General features: G+C 48.4%; 1 protein-coding gene across 1 annotated transcript in view; it reads right to left on the bottom strand.

Moving 5' to 3' along the window:
• The window catches only part of LOC125460603 (aminoacylase-1-like), a 110,212-nt gene extending 102,619 nt beyond the window's left edge, over positions 1-7,593 (bottom strand). The window contains exons 1-3 of the mRNA XM_059649621.1: positions 7,473-7,593; positions 6,605-6,729; positions 6,015-6,146 (exon numbers count right to left, since the gene is read on the bottom strand). Coding sequence (XP_059505604.1) covers positions 6,015-6,146; positions 6,605-6,729; positions 7,473-7,593 — 378 coding nt within the window. The remainder of the gene's footprint in view (positions 1-6,014; positions 6,147-6,604; positions 6,730-7,472) is intronic.
• Between the last annotated feature and the right edge of the window lie 12,800 nt (positions 7,594-20,393).

Below are 20,393 nucleotides of genomic sequence, written 5' to 3'. Positions count from 1 at the left end.
AGGAGCTGGGATGGAGAGAGTGTGTGAGAGAGGAGCTGGGATGGAGAGAGTGTGTGTGAGTAGGGGCTGGGATGGAGAGAGTGTGTGTGAGAGGGGCTGGGATGGAGAGTGTGTCAGAGAGGACCTGGGATGGAGAGAATGTGTGTGAGAGGGGCTGGGATGGAGAGAATGTGTGAGAGAGGGGTTGGGCTGGAGAGTGTGTGAGAGAGGAGCTGGGATGGAGAGAGTGTGTGTGAGAGGGGCTGGGATAGAGAGTGTGTGTGAGAGGGGCTGGGATAGAGAGTGTGTGTGAGAGGGTCTGGGATAGAGAGTGTGTGTGAGAGGGTCTGGGATGAAGAGAGTGTGTGAGAGAGGTGCTGGGATAGAGAATGTGTGAGAGAGGAGCCGGGATAGAGAGTGTGTGAGAGGGGGACTGGGATAGAGAGTGTGTGAGAGAGGACCTGGGATGGAGAGAATGTGTGTGAGAGGGGCTGGGATGGAGAGAGTGTGTGAGAGAGGGGCTGGGATAGAGAGTGTGTGAGAGAGGAGCTGGGATAGAGAGTGTGTGAGAGAGGAGCCGGGATAGAGAGTGTGTGAGAGAGGAGCCGGGATAGAGAGTGTGTGAGAGGGGGACTGGGATAGAGAGTGTGTGAGAGAGGACCTGGGATGGAGAGAATGTGTGTGAGAGGGGCTGGGATGGAGAGAGTGTGTGAGAGAGGGGCTGGGATAGAGAGTGTGTGAGAGAGGAGCTGGGATGGATAGAGTGTGTATGAGAGGGGCTGGGATGGAGACAGTGTGTGTGAGAAGGGCAGGGATAGAGAGAGTGTGTGTGAGAGGGGCTGGGATGGAGAGAGTGTGTGTGAGAGGGGCTGGGATGGAGAGTGTGTGTGTGAGAGGGGAAGGGATGGAGAGTGTGTGAGAGAGGAGCCGGGATAGAGAGTGTGTGAGAGAGGGGCTGGGATAGAGAGTGTGTGAGAGAGGACCTGGGATGGAGAGAATGTGTGTGAGAGGGGCTGGGATGGAGAGAGTGTGTGAGAGAGGGGCTGGGATAGAGAGTGTGTGAGAGAGGGGCTGGGATAGAGAGTGTGTGAGAGAGGAGCTGGGATGGAGAGAGTGTGTGTGAGAGGGGTTGGGATGGAGAGAGAGAGTGAGAGAGGGGCTGGGATAGAGAGTGTATGAGAGGGGCTGGGATAGAGAGTGTATGAGAGGGGCTGGGATGGAGAGAGTGTGTGTGAGAGGGTCTGGGATGGAAAGTGTGTGTGTGAGAGGGGAAGGGATGGAGAGTGTGTGAGAGAGGAGCCGGGATAGAGAGTGTGTGAGAGAGGGGCTGGGATAGAGAGTGTGTGAGAGAGGACCTGGGATGGAGAGAATGTGTATGAGAGGGGCCGGGATGGAGAGAGTGTTTGAGAGAGGGGCTGGGATAGAGAGTGTGTGAGAGAGGAGCTGGGATGGAGAGAGTGTGTGTGAGAGGGGCTGGGATGGAGAGAGAGAGTGAGAGAGGGGCTGGGATAGAGAGTGTGTGAGAGAGGAGCTTGGATGGATAGAGTGTGTATGAGAGGGGCTGGGATGGAGAGAGTGTGTGAGAGAGGGGCTTGGCTGGAGAGTGTGTGAGAGAGGAGCTGGGATAGAGAGAGTGTGTGTGAGAGGGGCTGGGATAGAGAGTGTGTGAGAAGGACTGGGTTGGAGAGAGTGTGTGTGAGAGGGGCTGGGATAGAGAGAGTGTGTGTGAGAGGGGTTGGGATAGAGAGTGTGTGAGAGAGGACCTGGGATGGAGAGAGTGTGTGTGAGAGGGTCTGGGATGAAGAGAGTGTGTGAGAGAGGGGCTGGGATAGAGAGTGTGTGAGAGAGGGGCTGGGATAGAGAGTGTGTGAGAGAGGACCTGGGATGGAGAGAGTGTGTGTGAGAGGGGCTGGGATGGAGAGAATGTGTGAGAGAGGGGCTGGGCTGGAGAGTGTGTGAGAGAGGAGCTGGGATAGAGAGTGTGTGAGAGAGGGGCTGGGATAGAGTGTGTGTGAGAGAGGAGCTGGGATAGAGAGTGTGTGAGAGAGGGGCTAGGATAGAGAGTGTGTGAGAGAGGGGCTGGGATAGAGAGTGTGTGTGAGAGGGGCTGGGAGGGAGAGTGTGTGTGTGAGAGGGGCTGGGATGGAGAAAGTGTGTGAGAGAGGGGCTGGGATGGAGAGAGTGTGTGAGAGAGGGGCTGGGATAGAGAGTGTGTGAGAGAGGAGCTGGGATAGAGAGTGTGTGAGAGAGGGGCTGGGATAGAGAGTGTGTGAGAGAGGACCTGGGATGGAGAGAATGTGTGTGAGAGGGGCTGGGATGGAGAGAGTGTGTGAGAGAGGGGCTGGGATAGAGTGTGTGTGAGAGAGGAGCTGGGATGGAGAGAGTGTGTGTGAGAGGGGCTGGGATGGAGAGAGAGAGTGAGAGAGGGGCTGGGATAGAGAGTGTGTGAGAGAGGAGCTGGGATGGATAGAGTGTGTATGAGAGGGGCTGGGATGGAGACAGTCTGTGTGAGAAGGGCAGGGATAGAGAGAGTGTGTGTGAGAGGGGCTGGGATGGAGAGAGAGAGTGAGAGGGGGACTGGGATGGAGAGAGTGTGTGTGAGAGGGGCTGGGATGGAGAGTGTGTGTGAGAGGGGCTGGGATAGAGAGTGTGAGAGAGAGGACCTGGGATGGAGAGCATGTGTGTGAGAGGGGCTGGGATGGAGAGAGTGTGTGCGAGAGGGGCTGGGATGGAGAGTGTGTGAGAGAGGAGCTGGGATGGAGAGAGTGTGTGTGAGAGGGGCTGGGATGGAGAGAGTGTGAGAGAGGAGCTGGGATGGAGAGAGTGTGTGAGAGAGGGGCTGGGATGGAGAGAGTGTGTGTGAGAGAGGAGCTGGGATGGAGAGAGTGTGTGTGAGAGGGGCTGGGATAGAGAGAGTGTGTGTGAGAGGGACTGGGATGGAGAGAGTGTGTGAGAGACGGGCTGGGATAGAGAGTGTGTGAGAGAGGACCTGGGATGGAGAGAATGTGTGTGAGAGGAGCTGGGATGGAGAGAGAGAGTGAGAGGGGGACTGGGATGGAGAGAGTGTGTGTGAGAGGGGCTGGGATGGAGAGAGTGTGTGTGAGAGGGGCTGGGATGGAGAGAATGTGTGAGAGAGGAGCTGGGATAGAGAGTGTGTGAGAGAGGAGCTGGGATGGAGAGAGTGTGTATGAGAGGGGCTGGGATGGAGAGAGTGTGTGTGAGAGGGGCTGGGATGGAGAGAATGTGTGAGAGAGGAGCTGGGATAGAGAGTGTGTGAGAGAGGAGCTGGGATGGAGAGAGTGTGTATGAGAGGGGCTGGGATGGAGAGAGAGAGTGAGAGGGGGACTGGGATGGAGAGAGTGTGTGTGAGAGGGACTGGGATGGAGAGAGTGTGTGTGAGAGGGGCTGGGATGGAGAGAGTGTGTGTGATAGGGGCTGGGATGGAGAGAGTTTGTGTGAGAGCAGCTGGGATGGAGAGAGTGTGTGTGAGAGGGACTGGGGTAGAGAGAGAGAGTGTGAGAGGGACTGGGATAGAGAGTGTGTGCACGGGAGGGACTGGGATAGATAGATAGGTAGAGTGTGTGTGAGAAGGACTGGGATAGAGAGAGGGAGAGTGTGAGAGGGACTGGGATAGAGAGTGAGAGGGTCTTGGATAGTGAGAGAGAGTGTGTGAGAGTTACTGGGATAGGGAGAGTGAGGGGTCTGGGATAGATAGAGAGAGAGAGTGTGAGAGGGACTGGTATAGATAGTGTGTGAGAAGGACTGAGATAGAGAGTGAGAGGGACCGGGATGGAGAGAGTGGGTCTGAGAGGGACTGGGATGGTGAGAGTGTGTGTGAGAAGGACTGGGAGAGAGAGAGCGAGTGAGTGAGAGAGAGATTGGAATCGAGAGTGATTGGAGTAGAGAGAAAGTGAGAGTAAGAGACTTGAAGAGAGAGATGTCAGAAATTACAGGACACCAGGTTACAGTCCTAAGGGTTTATTTGACAACACAAGCTTTCGGAGCCTCTCTCCTCCCTCCGGGGTAGTCAGAGAGGTAGTATCAGACACAGAATGTATAAGTAAAGGATCAAAGGGTTACACCATTGATGAAGATGTATTGGACAAACCTAAGATCATGTTAAATTTTCAATCATTTAGAAGTTTGACTTGATTAATATGTATATTCACATCCCTGAATTCCTTTTAAATCACTGTCCTGTGAGAACTAAAGGTTTTATCAATGTAAAGAAGAGGTGACATTTTAGGCCATACAATTCATGATAGGTGTGAGGCCGTGTTTAGAACCTGTTTGTGTTTTGGTTTGCAGTCGGACTGGTTTTATTTCCGAAGTAGGAATTTATAAACCACCACATCTGTTGACTGTCAATAAATTGTGTGCTTTTTGAACAATATCGAATATATCTGCAAACACAAATTCACCCCATAGATTCGCATGCGTGTGTGTGTGAGAGAGTGTGTGTGTGTGAGAGTGTGTGTGAGAGAGAGTGTGTGTGTGTGTGTGTGTGTGTGTGTGTGTGAGAGAAGTCACCTGCAGTGCAACATGAACACGAGATCCCAGTTGATGCTGTCCTCATGGATACCAAGCTTGGCTATCACCTCTTCTATACACTGATAAAATCTTTAGATCTCTCAGGATAATGATTTGAAAGTAATTAGGGGATTTACATATTAATCAATTAAAACCTTTAACTGATTAAAGATTTAACAGCATCTTACGTTTATCTAATACATTAGTGCTGTGACCCTTTGATCTTTTACTTTTAAATTCTGTTGCCATCTCGCTGTCCAACACCTGAAGAAGGAGTGAGGCTCCAAAATCTTGTTTTTTTCAAACAAACCTTGTTGGACTCTAACCTGGTGTCGTGTGATTTCTGACCTTGTCCGTCACAGGGAAGAGAGAGAGAGAGACTGGAATAGAGATAATGACTTTAACCCTCCGTCTCTCCCTTTGCCCTCCCCCCTCACTAACTCCCAATAATTCTCAACTCCACCTTCCTGCCTTCTCCCCAAAACTCATTCTGAACCTGTCCATTCTCAGCCTTGAACAAACTTTACAACCAAGCCCTTACAGTCGTCTGTGGTTAAAAAATTTCCATGGATTCACTACACTGAGAGAAGAACTTCCTCCTTACCTCTGTCTATAATGTTTAACACCTTGTTCCAAGAGAATGCCCTATTCTCCTAAACCTTCTCAAAAGTGGATACAATTCCTCAGCATCTACCATGTAAAGCCCCCTCAATGTCATCTCTGTTCCATTCTACTTCCTTAAAATTCTGAAGAGTACAAACCTAACTTTTTAGAAATCTCTCCATATGGATTGGCTGAGAAAACTTCTGTCGATTAGTGTCTCCAACACTAGTCTATCTTTCCTTAGATAAGAGGTCCAAAACTGTTCACATTACTACAACTGCGTTCCGACCCGTGTCTTGAAGTATGTTGGCAAAATCTTCCTATTTTTACACTCCATTCCCATTGAAACAAAGACCAACATCCCATTTCCCTTCCATGTTATTCCCCAGGGATATCTTTCCCTCTCCTTAGGGACTGAGGAGGGTAATTTCCCTCCCGTTTGCCCACTCACTAATCCTGATATCCTTTGAGCAGGTATCAAGCAGGATGAATAAAAGAGAAGCGGCAGACATAGCATTGGGATAAAGGAGGCAACTTGCAACTCACAGAATGCTACAGGGATCAGTGCTGAGGATGGAATTATTTACAATATGGATTGATGAGGGAAGCGAATGTGCTATCACCCATTTTGTGGGTGACACAAAAATGGATGGAAAGGCTCATGGTGAGGATGATAGAGTCCGCAGAGAGTCGAGTGAGGGGTCAAAATCATTGATGTTACAATCCAATGCGGAAAAATGTGAGGTTATGCACTTTGTCAGGAAGAATGGACGAGCCAAGTATTATCCCACCCACCCGACACCCTTCCCAATCCCCCAGGTGTCGCTCCTCTCCCCAGCAATACCCTCAGAATGCCCTCATCCTTGTCACTTTTGACCTGCTCAGCATTCAATGCCACTCACTCGAGTCTGGGGATTCCCAGTCCTCGCCTTGGGTAGGTTCATTTCTGCTCTGTCCAAGCCTTGCCAGTCCTCTCTGGGTAAGGTGGCAAAGATGGTAGGTGGGCTGGCATTGTTTACCTGTGGGTTGACACCCTGATCAGAAGAAGAGGTGAGCGCGAGCAATGGTCAGATTTGGCCAATGACAGAGCATTTTGTGCTCCAACAGGGGAATTTGGAAAGAAAGAGAGGCGATCTGTAGGTTCACCCAAAAGGGAATCAGTACAGTCCAAGGGTAGGGGAGAAGAGAGGGTGAGGAATTCTGAAAGATTTGACAGTTCAAGACAGAAGTGGCTGCAAAGTGAGGAAATGAAAGAAGGAAACTTATCAGAAGCGAGGTGTGAAGATAAATGAAATAAAAATCATCCCACAAGGGGTTAAGAGAAATGAAAAACTGCTTGGAAAGTTTTGAGCTGACAAGCCACAATGGATTTGGTAAGGGAAGGCCATATCTGATGAGTATGGTAGAATTTTTTTTTTGAAGAGGTGACTTTATGGCAGGAGCTGCAGTTATAGTAGATTTATCTGTGACAACTTTGTTCCCCAGAGCCGACCTTTGTTCGCCGGCCTGTTGACTGGTCTGGATCGCAAATGCTAACTTGAAGCTGAGGCAGTTCATAGGTCAATTGAACAAAACAAAACCAACTATTCAGGATGGGACCTGGGAAAATGGGGTTATCTGCACAAATTCATTCATTACAGCAAATCAGGATTAATCAGGATATCTAATGTCTGCCTGCAACATGTCTGTTTACTGGACTGTGGATAGTAATATTACAGACTGTGATACAAAACAGCATTACGTCTGGATGGTTATATTACAGGCTGTGGTACAGAGACAGGACTGTGTCTGGGTGGTTATATTACAGACTTTCATTGCTGCCGTCATTCTCATCAATCTCTTCTGTTGTCTCTTCAAAGTGGTGTCATCCTTCCTAAACAGAGGCACTCAAAACTCAAGCCTGGGGCCTCCCCACTATTCTTTAAACATTGAACTTCTCATTTTCACAACCACCATTTCGACTTACTCCTATTGCAGTGTCGATCCCAAATGAGGACATCTCTGCCCAATTCCTTGTATCACTCCTCTCCCACATGGTGCAATCCCCTGGGTCTCCTTCCATTTTGTTGATTCAGGGATCTGCCTACAGTTCTGTTCTCTCAAACTTCCCAACTCCCTTGCCTTCAACTCTCCATTCACCACAGTGTCTCTGCAGCTAACCAAAACCACACAACTCCGATGTGTCCCAATCCCCACTGAGCTCTTTGCTCTCTCCAACTCACCTTGACCTCTTCCTCCAGCATGCAAGATAGCGGTGGCGGAATGGGGGCAGCATGTGGGATCCAGCCCCACACCCTACTCCATCCAGTGGGGTTTTTCTTCCCCTACTTTCCTCGTTTTTGTTTTCTTTTCGTACTTACCTCCCGCGGAGAATTTGGTTGTGGCGGCTTCAGTGGCGATGACAGATGACAGGAAGGCAGTGGCTGATGAGCCCCGGAGAGGGACTCTGGCAGCAGCGTTGAGGAGCCAGCTGGTGAGCATGACCTCCAGTACCAGCTGCCACATTGGCAGAGGCAAGTGTGGGCAAGGTAAGCCCAATGACAAACAAAAATAGTGCCCAAACAATGGCGGCTTTGCGGTCGGTTAGGCCCGGTGCTGGTGATGGTGAAGCAGCGGTGAAAGTGCTCTGGGCGCTCTTTAAGATATCGGCACTATTCAAAATGGCACTAGATCACAGACAGCGGAAGGTTTTCGCTGCATTTTACTGTATTTTTCCCCATAAAATGCACTTGACAACAAAGCCATTTGTTCATTCACTCAGTAGGGCCTTCAATCGCGGTTTCAGAATGTTAATTCACTGCTGGATCTGATAGGACTGCATAAAACATACTGCGTCCTCACACTCTTCTGTTAATGTTGCTGACTCGAATCATTGCTGGGACCTAACCCAGTGTACTCTCAACATTGAATGTCAATGCAGAAAGAGGCCATTTGGCACATCAGTCTGCTACAACCTCTGAAGAACATGCCTCCCAGACCCATTCCCCTACCGTATCCCTGTCAGCCTGCATGGGTTTCTTACTATGGCCAACCTGCATGCTACTGCACCAGTAGTGATGAGCTCTGGGCTTCAGTTATGCCACCCTGGGAAGTTGAGAGGGAATCAAACCGTATGCATGTGTTTTTTTTTAAATTTAGCCCTCTGTTGGGCCTTTTGCTCAGGCTGTGTGGAATCTGAGACAGCAGCGGGTTATTTTTCAACAGCTAGCATGCATCCTTTCTGCTGCAGAATAAGTCAAATAACAGGATACTATGCCATAGCCAAATGGGCTGTAAGCAAGCCCAATGGAGAGCTGCAAGGAGGGCCGAAACAGAAGTTGTTGCATTTGGCTTCCTTATTAAATTTCATATGCATGTGAAAGACAAAAACTCATAGGGAAGCAAGGGCGAGGTATTAATTGCAGAGATTCTGTAGTTGGCACAGTGGCTCAGTGGTTAGCATTGTACCCTCACAGCATCAGGAACCTGGGTTCGATTCCACCCTCGGGTGACTGCGTGAAGTTTGCACATTCTCCCCGTGTCTACGTGGGTTTCCTCCAGGTGCTCTGGTTTCCTCCCACAATCCAGGAACGATGACATTTTAGGCCCGAAACGTCAGCTTTTGCGCTCCTGAGATGCTGCTTGGCCTGCTGTGTTCATCCAGCTCCACACTTTGTTATCTCTGTAAAATGATGTTACCCTCTATATCTGGTCTACACGTGACTCCAGGCCCACAGCAATGTGGTTGACTCTTAACTGCCCTCAAGACAAATAGGGATGGGCAATAAGTGCTGCCTGACCAGCAACACCTCATCCCAAGAATGAATAAAGGAAAAAAAAATTGCACTTTGAGTCACAATGTCAGAGGAAGCAGACCCTGTACTCAGTGCACACTGGAATGTCCTGACCCCATTTCCCCAACAATCTCTGGGGAGAGAAACCGTTCAGACACACTAAGACCCGTGACGGATACATATGACCCTGAATGCCTCCTTTGCTACATCATTCAAATCATTCCCACTCCCTCAATTCAGGGTTCAATCTGAAGCTTGAACATCTGGGAAAAGTTGTCATCTAACTTGCTCTCACTCTGGCTTATAAACCAGAGTGTGCTTTCTTGCGGAGATCCGGGAGACTGAAAATCCAGGCAGCCTGGAATTGAGCAAGTTTGTTGGGGTCATTTTCCAAACTTCTCCAGTCTCTGTCAGCCATGATTCCATTAACTGTTCTGTCCCTTGGAGAAAAAGCAGCTAATGGCAATTTACCAAAGATCTTCAGACAGTACCTTCCAAACCAACAAACACTTCCAACTAGATGGACAAGGCCGCAATCAGTGAGGAAGGGTATCTGCACCTCCTCCACAATAACACTCAAAACTGGATTCCCCACGGATATGCCCTCAGAACCCTACTGTACTCCTTGTATACCTACGACTGTGTTGCCAAATTCCAAATGAACACCATCTACAAGTTCGCTGATGACACCGCCATAGTGGTATAGATATCTAACAATGACGAGTCAAAATTTAGAAGGGAGATAGAGGCCTTGGTGAAGTGGTGCAATGAAAACAATCTCTCAATGTCAGCAAAACTAAAGAACTGATCATTGAGTTCAGAAAGAAAGGAAGAGAACACGCCCCATCTACATCAATAGAACTGAGGTTGAGAGTGTGGACAGCATCAAGTTGATCAGAGTGACAATAACCGATGACCTGTCCTGGACTTCCCATATAAATGCAACAATCAAGAAGGCACAACAATGTCACTTCTTTCTCAGGCAGCTCAGGAAATTTGGCATGTCCCTAAGGTCCCTCACCAATTTTTATAGATGCACTATTGAAAGCGTCACTGTCCGGGTGTGTAACAGCCTGGTATGGCAACTGCTCTGCCTGGGACCATAAGAAACTACAGAAGGAGGTGTGCACAACCCGGGCCATCACAGAAACCAACCTTTCGTCCGTGGACTCCATTTATGTGGCTCACTGCTGCAGAAAGGCAGCCAGCACCAACAAAGACGCATCGCAACCAGGCAATAATCTCCTACAACCTCTTCCATCAGGCAGAAGATACAGAAGCCTGAACACTCGCACCAGCAGGTTCAGGAACAGCTTGTTTCTGGCCATTTTCAGACTGTTGAATGGGTTCTAGCCTGAAATAATGTAACCTGCAATGTAACCTGTCTGCCTCTAAGTCTTTTTGATCTGTACATCCTTTGCTTGCTGTGATCTGCCTGCACTGCTCATAAACAAAGCTTTTCACTGTATTTCAGTACATGAGACAATAAAATCAATCAGAAGGGCAGCAGATGCATGGGAGCAACAGCACCTGCAAGTTCCCCTCCAAACCACTCGCCATCCTGATTTAGAAATATAGCACCATTCCCTTCGCTGTTCCTGGGTCAAAATCCTGGAATTCCCTCCTGAATTCCATTGTAGGTCAACCTACAGCAAGTGGACTACAGCGGTTCCAGGTGGCAGTAGACCACCACCTTCTCAAGGGGGCATCTAGGGACGGGCACTAAATACTGGGCCCAGCCAGCGATGCCCATGCCCCACAAATGAATAAACAAGAAGCGGACTGCAGTGGGACACAACAGAGGCTTCACAATTGGCTTCAAGACTGCTCTTCTGTTATGTTGTTAAGGTTGCATTTTTAAACTCATCCACTGTTACTGGCCTTTGCACAAATGGGCACAATCAAGGTCAGGAGCATTTATTTCCGAAACTACTTACAGTTAGAGCACAATCTCAGTGACTCTGAGCTAACCTTCCCTTCTCAGGGGCCAGTGAGATTATCCCCCGGTAAAGCACTCATTCTGTTGTATTTTTCACTGGTTTGTAACATCCAAAAAGATTTCCCCAGTAAAGTGAGTTCCCTGATCTCTGTGTGGAAAGTTGCCACTTCCACAGCACATCACTAAACAATGTCTTAGCAGCAGCTGGATGCCTCAATGCAATAGACAATAGACAACAGGTGCTGGAGTAGACCATTCAGCCCTTCGAGCCAGCACCACCATTCATTATGATCATGGCTGATCATCCACAATCAGTATCCTGTTCCCGCCTTATCCCCATAACCTTTGATTCCATTATCTTTAAGAGCTCTATCCATCTCTTTCTTGAAAGTATCCAGAGAGTTGGCCTCCATTGCCTTCTGGGGCAGAGCATTCCATATATCCACCACTCTCTGGGTGAAGACATTTTTCCTCAACTCTGTCCTAAATGGCCTACCCCTTATTTTTAAACTGTGTCCTTTTGTTTTGGAATGCACTTGGCCAACTGGTCACTAACCCAAGTGCATGCCTACAATTTCTTGTGGTGTTGATAATGGGCCGAATAAAGTCAATTTTGGACGTAAGTGCAAGAACCCTCAAGTGCTGCCTGATTTCCAAGGGAAGTTCTATCACTGTTTACCTGTAAACATAAAGCAACATACAGGCTTACCAACCAGCTTTCCCTCGCGCCACCACACAGTAACTTGCTCTAAAGCAATTTCAGCAGAATAACAGCCAACTCTCAAACACAAAAGGAACAAGTGCAAAGATTCATCTTCTAAGTCAAGAAGAACAAACATTCCTGCGCTCTGATCCAGCTTTCCCTTGTATATTAACAGGCTTTCTGACAAACAACAGGTTTCGTAAGTCCATCAAGTCAGTCATAAAAGTTGGCTTGGCTCAAATGACTAAATAAATAGCTGATATGGATTGTGTTCATACTGAAGAGCTGCTGAATTTACCGCACAGTACTGAAAGGGGACTTACAGCATCTTCTGCTTGTGATTGGCGTTTTTTTAAAGCTATTCATTCATGGGATGAGATTGTCGCTGGCTGGGCCAGTATTTATGGCTATCCCAGAGGGCAGTTGAGAGTTAACCACATTGCTGTGGACCTGGAGTCACATGTAGGCCTGACCAGTTAAGGATGGCGATCTCCTTCCCTAAAGGACATTAATGAGCCAAATAGGTTTTTCCTGACAATCGGCAATGGATTTGTGGTCTTCATTGGGTTCTTAATTCCAGATTTTTATTGGATTCAAATTTCACCATCCAGGATTTGAACCCAGGTCCCTGACTATTACTTGTGTGTCTGGATTAATAGTCCAACAATAATACGACCGGGCCCTTACCTCCCCATTTAACTCTGACTACCAGTTACCGTGGATTCTGACTCTGATAATGTCTCCCCCAACCCAGCTCCTTCCCCAACCCTTGTATAAGCTGCATGGTTACTCCATGACCAACACTGCCCATTATTGTGTCAGTTCACCATCGTGGACATGGCACCTTTCTGTCTTTTGAAATCTGTGGCAGAAAACGAACATGCACGTGCACACACACACACACACACACACACACACACACACACACACACACACACACACACACACACACCCGACCCAACCATTTACCTTTTGAGGATCAATAACCATTTTTGTGCTATAAAACAGTCAGCACGACATTAATAACATCAGCACTCATATCAGAGCTTATATCCTATGGGAGAGCCAACAATTTCTCGAACTGCAACGAATAAAGCTGACAGTTCTGAAAACTTCTTGCAGGTTGTGCTGGAGTACAATTCTGCTGCTGTTAATGGCCCATAGAGCCTCATGGATGCCCAGTCTTGAGTTGCTAGATCTGTTTGAAGTCTGTGCCATTTAGCACAGTGATAGTGCCACACAACACGATGGAGGTTGTTCCCAATGTGAAGGTGAGACTGTCTCCACAAGGACTGTGCGATGGTCACTGTCACCGATACTGTCATGGACAGATACATCTGCAGCTGACAGATCAGTGAGGATGAGGTTAAGTATGTTTTTCCCTTTTGTTGGATCCCTCACCACCTGCTGCAGACCCAGTCTAGCAGCAATCTCCTTTAGGACCCGACCAGTTCGATCTGTAGTACTCCCGCCAAGCCACTCTTGGTGGTGGACGTTGAAAACCACCCCCCACACCTCAAGAGTATATTTTGTGCCCTAGCCATCCTCAGAATTTCCTCTAAGTGTAGTTCAACATTGAGGAATACTGATTCATCAGCTGAGGGAGGATGGTTATGTGGTTATCAGCAGGAGGTTTCCTTGCCCATGTTTAACCTGAAACTATGAGACTTAATCAGATCCGGAGTCAATGTTGAGGACTCCTAGAGCAACGCCCTCCTGACTGTATCCGACTGTGCCACCATCTCTGCTGGGTCTGTCCTGCCAGTGGGACAGGGACATATCCAGGGGAGGGGTACTATCTACACGGCGTGATTCCATGGTTATGATTTCGCCTGTGAAGGGTGAGTTTGTTGTTTCTAATGCCCAGATCAGTGTCAGATGGACTGACTGGTTTCATTCCTTTGAGACTTTTATGTGGTTTGATACAACTTGCTCAGCCATTTCAGAGGGAAGCTGTGGTTCTGGGGCACACTCAGGTCAGACCTGGTCAAAATATCAGATTTCCTCCCCTCAAGGATGTTAGTGGCCCAGATGTGTTTTCTGGGTCAGTTTCGTGGTTATCATTTTAATTCCGTAACGTTTTTAATTCAATTGGAGTCAAACCCAGGTCTCCAGAGCATTATTATCTGTATATATAATCCAGCAATGACACATCACACCATCACTTTGCCCCAAGACCTTTGAATCCATTGGTCATGGTACGATGTATAGAGATACTCAGCACATGTTTTATTATTCATTCACGTGTGCAGGTGTCACTGGCCCAGACAGTACTTATTGCACATCCCTCATTGAGCAGAGGGTAGTTGAGAGTCAACTGCATTGCTGTGGGTCTGGAGTCACATGTAAGACAGGTAAGGATGGCAGTTTTTTTTTCCCTGAAGGGTATTAGTGAACCAAATGGAGTTTTCACCCCGGCAATCAACATTACACTCTTAATCTCAGATTTTTAAAAAATTATTGAATTCAAATTCCATCATCTGCAGTAGCAGGATTCAAACCTAAGCCCCTGGAACATTATCTGAGTCTCTGGTTTAACGATCCAGCAATAATACCACTAGGCCATTGCCTCCCCTGTTGGTCAGGTTCTCCTAAGGGTGTCAGGGCTTTGAGTGTCTTCATCGAGGCTGGTCCTTTATTACCTTGATTTAAACAAATTAACTTTAAGGTACATGCATAAACTGCTGTGCAGCTTTAAAATTTCAACTTTAATTTCACAGTCCACCTGACTTGCTAAAGCACTTTAACTACAGGTGAACTGCACACCATCTACTGCTGAGCTGCTATTGTGTGTCTGCTTCCTTTCCTCTCTCAGTATTACCAGATACTGCTGGTGGTGCTTTCTGCTAAAAGCAACTTCCTAACAGAGAAATTTTGACTTTACTTACCCTTAAAGCAGTTATTTTTAGTTCAAATAGCGGATCTGAGTAAGAATATAATCCCGATTATCTGTGTTTCTTACAGCAAATCCCTTAGCCTGTACCAGTTACCCATTAGCTAATAACATTCCTGGTTAGTGTCCACTACTAACTGCTAACTTGATCTCCCTTTCAGGTTCCAAGAGCAGGACAAGAACATGACCTGGCTAGCACCAAATTCCTTTATTCCTTCCAAAAGAAATTGCCAGGATTTTACTGGGGAGGCAATGGCCTAGTGGTATTATCACCGGACTGCTCATCCAGAGATCCACATAATGTTCTGGGGACCTGTGTTTCAAACCTGCCACAGCAGATGTGGAACTTGAAAAAATCTGTGACTAAGAGTCTAATGAAACCATTGTTGACTGTCAGGGGAATAACACATCTGGTTTGTTGATGCCCCTTTTGGGTAGGAAACCTGTCATCCTCAGCTGGTCTGGCCTACATGTGACTCCAGACTCACAGCAATGTAGTTAACTCTCAATTAGGAATGGGCAATAATTGCTGCTCTCATCCTGTGAACAAATTTTTTAAAAAGACCACAAGTATGATTCAAGGATACAATAGCTTTATTTGAGGAGATATTGTATGGACAAAGACTTGTGTTCAATCCATTACGACTGGAATTTAAGCAAATTAATTCTCACATAAACATTAGATGAGTATAAGAGCAAGGCCAGTCCCAGCTCCCTCTGACTTCCTAGGGATTAAGGTCAAAGGAGTTTGAGAACTGATCTTTAACTATGTTTAAGGATGAATTTAGAGGTTAATTATAGCTGATTCTCAGAATGATAGATGGTGAGGATGTAAAGAAACCATAATTGTAATTCATATTGATTATAGACAAATAAAATAGGTGTAAGTGGATTGTATACTTATAACCAGTTCAAAAATAATTAAAATTGTAACTTGGAGAGAGGACAGATTCAATTACATTGTCCTGCTTAGCCTATTGGCCACATCATTTCTTACCCAGTCATAAAATAGGTTTAAAGTTCTTGGGGAGATTTGCAGCTCGGGTTGTGGGTGAGATTGCTGACTTGCTCGCTGAGCTGGCTAGTTATAAACCAGCCAGCTCAGTGAACAAGTCAACAACATCATAAAATAGATCCCCAATTAGCTCCGCACAGCAATTCTCTTGTTCAATGCCTGCACTTACAATTGTTCCAGTTGTTTGTGAACTGTAGTGATTGCAACAAGTTCAGCCAGGTGGACATCCTAGAATATGATTTCCCTGATTAGAGCTGTTAATCTGGTCAGATGAGGGAGGCCTGGCTGACGAATAAGAACAGGAGTGCCAGGAGCCAAATCTGAGCTAGCTGGATCAGAATCGCGTACCATGCACATGTAAATAAGCAATGACTTGTGACAGGATATCAGCCTTTGTGGAGTTACCTCAGCGATGATAAGAAAAAAACATGCGACTGAAGAGATTCACTCATCACGGTCGTCTTTGAGTCGGAGACAAGCATTTCCGTCATCATGGGAAGCTTGACTCATTTGATCCTGCTGTTGAAGACTAAGTTCAGTATGTGGAAAGAATGTGTTATATTTTTCCAGGCAAATAACATTGGGGCAGATGAAAAGCAATGAGTAATTCTCTTATATAATAAAATGTGAGGCTGGATGAACACAGCAGGCCAAGCAGCATCTCAGGAGCACAAAAGCTGACGTTTCGGGCCTAGACCCTTCATCAGAGAGGGGGATGTGGAGAGGGAACTGGAATAAATAGGGAGAGAGGGGGAGGCGGACCGAAGATGGAGAGTAAAGAAGATAGGTGGAGAGGGTGTAGGTGGGGAGGTAGGGAGGGGATAGGTCAGTCCAGGGAAGACGGACAGGTCAAGGAGGTGGGATGAGGTTAGTAGGTAGCTGGGGGTGCGGCTTGGGGTGGGAGGAAGGGATGGGTGAGAGGAAGAACCGGTTAGGGAGGCAGAGACAGGTTGGACTGGTTTTGGGATGCAGTGGGTGGGGGGGAAGAGCTGGGCTGGTTGTGTGGTGCAGTGGGGGGAGGGGACGAACTGGGCTGGTTTAGGGATGCAGTAGGAGAAGGGGAGATTTTGAAACTGGCGAAGTCCACATTGATACCATATGGCTGCAGGGTTCCCAGGCGGAATATGAGTTGCTGTTCCTGCAACCTTCGGGTGGCATCATTGTGGCACTGCAGGAGGCCCATGATGGACATGTCATCTAGAGAATGGGAGGGGGAGTGGAAATGGTTTGCGACTGGGAGGTGCAGTTGTTTGTTGCGGACTGAGCGGAGGTGTTCTGCAAAGCGGTCCCCAAGCCTCCGCTTGGTTTCCCCAATGTAGAGGAAGCCGCACCGGGTACAGTGGATGCAGTATACCACATTGGCAGATGTGCAGGTGAACCTCTGCTTAATGTGGAATGTCATCTTGGGGCCTGGGATGGGGGTGAGGGAGGAGGTGTGGGGACAAGTGTAGCATTTCCTGCGGTTGCAGGGGAAGGTGCCGGGTGTGGTGGGGTTGGAGGGCAGTGTGGAGCGAACAAGGGAGTCACGGAGAGAGTGGTCTCTCCGGAAAGCTGACAGGGGAGGGGATGGAAAAATGTCTTGGGTGGTGGGGTCGGATTGTAAATGGCGGAAGTGTCGGAGGATAATGCGTTGTATCCGGAGGTTGGTAGGGTGGTGTGTGAGAACGAGGGGGATCCTCTTGGGGCGGTTGTGGCGGGGGCGGGGTGTGAGGGATGTGTTGCGGGAAATATGGGAGACGCGGTCAAGGGCGTTCTCGATCACTGTGGGGGGAAAGTTGCGGTCCTTGAAGAACTTGGACATCTGGGATGTGCGGGAGTGGAATGTCTTATCGTGGGAGCAGATGCGGCGGAGGCGGAGGAATTGGGAATAGGGGATGGAATTTTTGCAGGAGGGTGGGTGGGAGGAGGTGTATTCCAGGTAGCTGTGGGAGTCGGTGGGCTTGAAATGGACATCAGTTACAAGCTGGTTGCCTGAGATGGAGACTGAGAGGTCCAGGAAGGTGAGGGATGTGCTGGAGATGGCCCAGGTGAACTGAAGGTTGGGTGGAAGGTGTTGGTGAAGTGGATGAACTGTTCGAGCTCCTCTGGGGAGCAAGAGGCGGCGCCGATACAGTCATCAATGTACCGGAGGAAGAGGTGGGGTTTGGGGCCTGTGTAGGTGCGGAAGAGGGACTGTTCCACATAACCTACAAAGAGGCAGGCATAGCTGGGGCCCATGCGGGTGCCCATGGCCACCCTCTTAGTCTGTAGGAAGTGGGAGGAGTCAAAAGAGAAGTTGTTGAGTGTGACGACGAGTTCAGCTAGGCGGATGAGAGTGTCGGTGGAGGGGGACTGGTTGGGCCTGCGGGACAGGAAGAAGCGGAGGGCCTTGAGGCTATCTCTATGCGGAATGCAGGTGTACAGGGACTGGACGTCCATGGTGAATATGAGGTGTTGGGGGCCAGGGAATTGGAAGTCCTGGAGGAGGTGGAGGGCGTGGGTGGTGTCACGGACGTAGGTGGGGAGTTCCTGGACCAAAGGGGAGAAAATGGAGTCCAGATAGGTGGAGATGAGTTCGGTGGGTCCCCTCCCCTGTCAGCTTTCCGGAGAGACCACTCTCTCCGTGACTCCCTTGTTCGCTCCACACTGCCCTCCAACCCCACCACACCCGGCACCTTCCCCTGCAACCGCAGGAAATGCTACACTTGTCCCCACACCTCCTCCCTCACCCCCATCCCAGGCCCCAAGATGACATTCCACATTAAGCAGAGGTTCACCTGCACATCTGCCAATGTGGTATACTGCATCCACTGTACCCGGTGCGGCTTCCTCTACATTGGGGAAACCAAGCGGAGGCTTGGGGACCGCTTTGCAGAACACCTCCGCTCAGTCCGCAACAAACAACTGCACCTCCCAGTCGCAAACCATTTCCACTCCCCCTCCCATTCTCTAGATGACATGTCCATCATGAGCCTCCTGCACTGCCACAATGATGCCACCCGAAGGTTGCAGGAACAGCAACTCATATTCCGCCTGGGAACCCTGCAGCCATATGGTATCAATGTGGACTTCACCAGTTTCAAAATCTCCCCTTCTCCTACTGCATCCCTAAACCAGCCCAGTTCGTCCCCTCCCCCCACTGCACCACACAACCAGCCCAGCTCTTCCCCCCCACCCACTGCATCCCAAAACCAGTCCAACCTGTCTCTGCCTCCCTAACCGGTTCTTCCTCTCACCCATCCCTTCCTCCCACCCCAAGCCGCACCCCCAGCTACCTACTAACCTCATCCCACCTCCTTGACCTGTCCGTCTTCCCTGGACTGACCTATCCCCTCCCTACCTCCCCACCTACACTCTCTCCACCTATCTTCTTTACTCTCCCTCTTCGGTCCGCCTCCCCCTCTCTCCCTATTTATTCCAGTTCCCTCTCCCCATCCCCCTCTCTGATGAAGGGTCTAGGCCCGAAACGTCAGCTTTTGTGCTCCTGAGATGCTGCTTGGCCTGCTGTGTTCATCCAGCCTCACATTTTTTTATCTTGGAATTCTCCAGCATCTGCAGTTCCCATTATCTCTGAGTAATTCTCTTGACAGCTTGAGGACCCAAAGCTTTTTCAATTACTAGGAGCCTAAAGCTTCCCTGAGGCACCAGATACTAAAACATTTCAAGAGTTAAAGAGCTTAGCTAAGAAATATTATGACTCTAAGCCTCCTCTAACTCTGAGAAGCTATCGGTTTTACTCGGCAATTCGAGAACATGGGGAATCCATATTGGGATTTTTCACAAGGTTATGATTTTGGTTTAACCTGAAGTGAGATGTTGAGAGACCATTTGATATGTAGAATTAATGACGTGACCATGCAAAAGTGCCTACTAGCTGAAGCCCAATTGGACTTCATGCAGGTACTCCAACTGGTTTTATCATTGGAAAATGCGGCAAGTGGAACACATGAGTTGCAGAGTATTCCAATGGAATTGGACAGCCTCGCCAGGACAACTGAGTTTAGGGAACAGCACTTGAGTGAAGGCAAATGCGTAGCCTCACTCAGGACATATTCTCATCAGTGGGGCTCGAAGTCAGCCCACAGCAAAACTCCAAAACAAAGCCAAGCCTTGGCCAAATGGTTAAAATTTTTTCAAGGTACTGGGCTGGCAGGCCATTACAATTGCTGCCAGTATGCGAACACGAGATGGCAAAGAGACCCATTAAGCCTGAATTCAGCAAGAGAGCTGACAGGCCGGTGTCCAGGAGAGGACTCACCTTGGAAAGTCCACCAGTAGCTGGTTTGGAACAATTAAATTAGCAACATAGAAATCAGAGCCAATCAAAATAAACATCTAGTTAAATGGTCGCCCAGTTCAAATGGAAATGATACGTCAATCAGTGATTGCAGAACTAGTCATTACCAAATTTTGGCCTGCCTGGGGATCTGTACCAGGGAAACTCTACAGATTAAAGGTACAAAATCGGTTCCAATCTCTAATGAGAAGCAGTTGGCTCAGTTACCACTGATTGTGGTAAAAGGTTTGGGCCCAAGCCTGATGGGGTGGAATTGATTGACAAAGCTTCACCTTGATTGGCTCAAACTTTTTCGATCAGAAAATGGCTGCCTGAGTGAAGTCCTAATTAAATACCTGAAAGCTTTTCAGAAAGGCCTAGGGACTATCAAAGGAGACAAGGCCACCTGGCAAGTTGACCAGAAAACAATTCCAAAATTCTGCAAGGCCTGCCCATTGCATTTGCATTATAGGTAAAGGTAGAGGCAGACAGCAGGAGGCTGGAAAATGAAGGAATTATCAAACCCAATGCAGTTTGCAGAATGAGCAGCACCGGTCGTACCGATTGTGAGGCCTGATGGGCCGGTTAACCTTTGTAGGGATTTGAAAGAAATGGTGAACCACTTTTTGCAGCTTTATAAATACCCCCCCAATCCCTCACTTAGAGGAATTATACAATAAACTGGTCAGGGGGATATTCCTCA

The sequence above is a fragment of the Stegostoma tigrinum genome, chromosome 11 (assembly GCF_030684315.1).
Source record: "Stegostoma tigrinum isolate sSteTig4 chromosome 11, sSteTig4.hap1, whole genome shotgun sequence".
NCBI lineage: Eukaryota > Metazoa > Chordata > Chondrichthyes > Orectolobiformes > Stegostomatidae > Stegostoma > Stegostoma tigrinum.
This window is presented reverse-complemented; position numbering and strand designations above follow the sequence as displayed.